The following is a 5129-nucleotide window of genomic DNA, read 5'->3' as shown; positions in this document are numbered from 1 at the left end:
CCACCCAGCGCAGAACCAGGGGAAACGCTTTTCTCTTCTGAATTAGTTATCTACCAGTTAACTTCTGAGCTTAGAATTCGCAGTCATGGCAGAAAGTGTTTCATTGCACTAACTCAGGGTTTTTTGGAGAATTTTTATATAAAAAAAATCTACTGAACTGAATGTCCTCCATAAAAGGGATTGTTTCCTCCAGAAGAAGGGGAATAAAGGGGAAAAAAAGAAGGGACATGGTGTATACAGGTTGGTTTTCTTCTTGAAAGAGGCTAATCCAGAGGATGAAAGTTTATTTTACCATAAATAGCCTATTTGTTTAGAGCTTTCACATGTATTTCCAAGTGTAAGTAAGAGGAGCAACGCTGCTGTCTGCCATCTGGATTCCCAAACCTCCCCCACCGACCTGAGCTAACAAGAGATGGCGAAGGGTTAGGGTTAGGTTAGGGTTAGGTTAGGGCTGCAAGGAAATGTCTTAAATAGAAGAGCAAGATTTTTAACCGAGTAAAGAGACAAGTTGTTTCCATAGCTCCTGAAGTGTGATTTTATTCTGGGTTTCACACAGGCAGAAAAATGGGAACGCTTCAGCTTCACAGTGTGTATGAATTATCTGAAGTTACGCTGCAGCTGCAACCTTACAAAGGCTACTGTATCACCCACCTTGCCCAAGCAAAGGCTTCACCCCCCTCCCCGTTTTACAAACAGCACAATTAACAGTAGCACCGAAGGACGCATCTGCCCAGAAATGCAGCTGATGAAGGTATTTTCCTGTATGTAAATGGGATGCAATTACAACATTACTAAAACGAACCCTTCTGCCTACAAATGGCAGCCAGAGCAGTCCTAAACCACTGCCATTAATCCTCTGTGCAGCAGGGCACATCAGTTCCCAGATGTTTAACAGGAGGCCATTCCTCACCGTGTGCAGAGTCGTACACGTACATGCAGGGACCAGGGACAGGCCTGTGTACTGACCTAGCAGATCTGTTATGAATTTCTTGCTTGGATTTGCCAGGAAAACCAGCATGATTTATCAGTTTTAGGTGCCTCACACGTTCACAGGGAAGGCTGCCGTTTGTAAGACCACCTTCTCCCGGAGCTGTGTGAGAGGACAGCTTCCTCTGCAGCAGGCTATGAATCACTTCTTTCACTGCTGGTTTGTTTTCTTTCTGGATCAAGAGAACTGCCTTCAAATAAGATTTTGTTTCTCATTCCTTCTTTAATCATTCTCTGCCGGATCCTTTGCTGGGCCAAATTGTACCTGCAGTAAAACCTAGAGGAGGGGACGAAAAGCTTTAGATGAGTGACAGTACCAAAGGAAGAGTTACTCAGCCCTTCAGAAAGTTGAAACCACATAGAATAATGCTTGTAACATTCATTATGAAATGATGCACCATGAAGATACTGGGGCAACTGCTAGTTCTTTAAGGCACCCACTGTGCAGCCACTGAGGAGCAGGATATACAAGCCCAGTGGAAGATGCTGGTTTCTATAATTTGGATCTTAACTCCATGACCACTTAGTATGTTGCCTTTACAATTAAGACAGAAGGATGGCACATGTGAAGGAACAAAAAAATTAAGGAAGACAGTAACTGGGTGATTAGATCTCTCAGGACTCAGAAAACAATGGACTTAATGGACTAAAGCTAAAGGAGGGAAGGTTTAGATTAGATATTAGGGGGAAGTTTTTTACAGAAAGAGTGGTGAGGTGCTGGAACAGGCTGCCCAGAGAAGTAGTGGATTCCCCGTCCCTGGAAGTGTTCAAGGCCAGGTTGGATGGGGCCCTGGGCAGCCTTGTGTAGATCCAGGCCTGGAGGTTGGTGGCCCTGCCTGTGGCAGGGGGGTTGGAGCTCTATGATCCATGGGGTCCCTTCCAACCCAGACCATTCTATGACTCTATGATTCTATAATAACAACAGCAAATTAAAAAAAAAAAAAAAAAAAAAATTAAAGGGATGGAATTCTTTTCCATTAAAAGAAAATAAATATTTTTGGGGAAAGGAAAAGGATGTTTTTGCTAGGCAAGTTTTTTATGGAGTTTCAAAAACAGTGTGAAAGGTCACACAGGGATCACATTGTACAAAGCAGCCAGCACAGAATTGTCAAAATGGAAGGAGCATTTTACATACCAGTATCCTAACATTGTGCAAATAAAGCCACCAACAGCAAAGTCACAAGATCTTCTAACTCTACCTGAAAGAAAAGCAAAGATCCTTAAAAAAAAATTAAGATTAAAAAAACCTGTGGATGATTTACTTGTATTAATAAAGCCTAACAGCAAATAGGGATTATTTTTTCCTTGCAAATAAATACACAAAACCCAGAAGGAGTTAAGTACTTACTAGTTGCTAAAAAATGTCCAAGACCCGCAACTAAAGATCCCAGGGAGCCATACAGCACCGACTCTCGTGCACATGGGACGCTTTTAACATCAAGAAATCCTAGGAGTTTAAAAGGCTGTAAGAAAAAAATAGCACACCACAAATTAAAAAAAATAGTTCTGTAGACTGCTATCTTACTAGCCAAAAATAATCACAGGAGGATTTCCTACTTCCAGGATTACATCTGAGCTAAAGTGAAGATGCACAGTTGTCCCAGGATTGGTTTTGGGGGACGAACTATTGATTTAGGCAGTGTGATTTTGTACCAACCTGTTGATCCACCTCTTCTATTGAATATTATAAAAGAACTATTTTAATTTTTTTTCTTTACATTTCCAAAAAAAAAAAAAAGGGAAAAGACCCTTAAGAATCCATCTTTGTTCAAAACCAACATACATCACAAACGGGTAAGGTTACAATCAGTTATGCAGTTAGTTATGCTGTGCACTTTTAACATCTGAAAAGGAAAATGTGATTTAAAATAATGAAAGTGCTGGAAAACGTGCATGTAGTAGAGAACCTTATACTGAACACTGACTTAAAACATTTATAACCCAGTAATTTTTAACCATATCTTGCGTATAGGCACGGGCTGTAGACAGAAATTCTTCAACATACAACACCAAAGTTTTTTAATCAATCTACTGGTAAAAATTATCCAAACTATTACACACTCTCTCACATCTATAATGTACCCTAGCTTATACCTATCAGCTTTCTGTTCAATTTTCAAATGGTAATTACACGTGGCATTCATAAACACAACCGTGAACCAAAAGATACATTGTTCATTTTGGAGATGCCTACATTGGCTTCTGCATAATCCAAGTCTTCCACCTTGAATACATCTCCCATTTCCCACCAGAGAAACACCCCTGCAAACGCACATCGGCGTCACGAGCAGGATTGAGAACTACATACAAAAAGGCCTCAAGGCGACACGGATCAGGGTTACGTTGGCCACACTGCAGTAACATGTGCACATCTTTCTACCACCAATTCCTTTGTTGGGGAGGGTGTGAGAATTTATCTTCTTTCTATTGGGTTTGAATACTGAGACCACTAAATTTCACGTGTGCAACTGTGTCACTTAAGATCTTGAAAGATTGCCTGCAATGTGGGTTTTTTTTTTCTCTTTTGTAACATTGTTCTACTTGGACAAAGTAGATTTTGAAGATGGGAGTACTGAAGTCAACTATTTGTAGAAGATTGGTGACTAGGTGAGCCAAGTCATTGTGAAACACATCTGCCTGCGGCAGTAGGGGGTGGCAAGCACTTGACCGCAGCTGGATGTGCATGCAAGTAAGGAAATCCCCATCAATAATTTCATCTGTGCTCCCTATGGACGCCGTCAGCTGCTTCCACGTAATCCCTGCGCACAAGCGAGACAAAAAGGATTTGCTTTCTGTCGCTCTGATCTCCCAGTGAGTAATTTCCAAGTGCTCTCAAATGGAAGAAGTCACTCGATACGCTGCCGCTGGTGGCCAAGACGGTGCCGCTGGTACATCCATGCGGCATGATGCACCCTTTCAAAATAGCGTCTCACCTGTTGCTATACGCGGAATCGCTCGTTATGACTCCGACCATTGCCGACGACTGGCGTTAGGCCGCCTCACGTGTCACGACAGCGTTACACCCGCTACGAGAAAGCCCCGCAGCGGGGTCCCAAGCACGGACCCCCGCCCCCCCGCCCGGCCCTACAGGGCCCCAGCTCTGCCATCGCCTTCCGTGCACTGCTCCCCAATTACTCCCTCTGGGGCTTCACGACTGGCCTGCGATAACCCCCCCGTGTCCCCACCGCGGGGAGCCGGGCGGGCGCCCAGCCCCTCCGCCTCCTCCCAGCGCCCGGCCGCGGTCCGGCGGGGCCGCCGGCGAAGCCTTAAAACGCGCGAAAGGCTCCACACGCCACCGGCCTCCCGCGTCCCTGCGGAACACGGAGCCGGCCCGGGCACCCACCGAGGGCGCCTCTCGGTCGCCGCTCCAGGCGGTTTTCCCGCCGCCCGGGCACGGCTCCCTCAGGGGCACGGCTCCCTCACGGGCACGGCTCCCGCACGGGCACGGCTCTCTCGGGGGCACGGCTCTCTCGGGGGCACGGCTCTCTCGGGGGCACGGCTCCCTCAGGGGCACGGCTCTCTCGGGGGCACGGCTCCCTCAGGGGCACGGCTCCCTCAGCGGCCCGCCTCAGGCCGGGCCGGGATACGTGTGTGTGTGCGCGCGTCGGGGGGAGGCTGCGTCCCGCAAGCTCCGGTAAGGGGGGAGGGCTATGGCCGCGCGTGGGGCGGGAAGCGCCGTTCGCCCCCCCCACCCTCCATCCTCCATTACCTTCCCCGGCTCAGAGTCGCCCTCGCCCGCCATGATGTGACAGCGCCCTCCCCAGCCAGCACGTACGCCCTGCCCCCCCGCCCCGCACCAGCGAGGCCGGACTACGGCCGCGTAGAGAAGGCAGGCGGAGGGGCCGCTCTATCCGCCCCGCCCCGCCCCATCTCTATGGTGCCCGCGGGGGAGCGGGGGCGGGCGGGCGCGCCGGCGCCATTTTAGGTCTAGCGCTGAGATTCCAGCAAAATCCTTTGTTCAGTGAAATGGGTCACGGAGCAGGGCGCGCGCACGCACGCGCGCGCGCGCGCGGGGGGGGGGGGAGGGGGAGGGAGCGCGGCGCCGCTGCCGCCGCCGCTCAGCCCGCCCCGCCCGCCCACGCCGCCACACCGCTCCCCCCCCCTCCCGTTCCCCCACGCTCCCCCCCCCCGCCGACCGCGGG

At 49.5% G+C, this 5129-nt stretch overlaps 1 protein-coding gene across 1 annotated transcript; it reads right to left on the bottom strand.

Moving 5' to 3' along the window:
- Positions 1-541: 541 nt before the first annotated feature.
- COX20 (cytochrome c oxidase assembly factor COX20) lies at positions 542-4760 on the bottom strand. The gene is made up of 4 exons (XM_084261780.1): positions 4697-4760; positions 2336-2450; positions 2123-2186; positions 542-1264 (listed from the first exon to the last, which is right to left on the bottom strand). Exons 1-4 carry the CDS (start codon positions 4727-4729, stop codon positions 1123-1125), a joined length of 354 nt encoding a protein of 117 aa, XP_084117906.1. The 5' UTR covers positions 4730-4760; the 3' UTR covers positions 542-1122.
- Positions 4761-5129: the final 369 nt, after the last annotated feature.

The sequence above is a fragment of the Gallinula chloropus genome (assembly GCF_964237585.1).
Source record: "Gallinula chloropus genome assembly, chromosome: 3".
NCBI classification, from domain to species: Eukaryota; Metazoa; Chordata; class Aves; order Gruiformes; family Rallidae; genus Gallinula; species Gallinula chloropus.
This window is presented reverse-complemented; position numbering and strand designations above follow the sequence as displayed.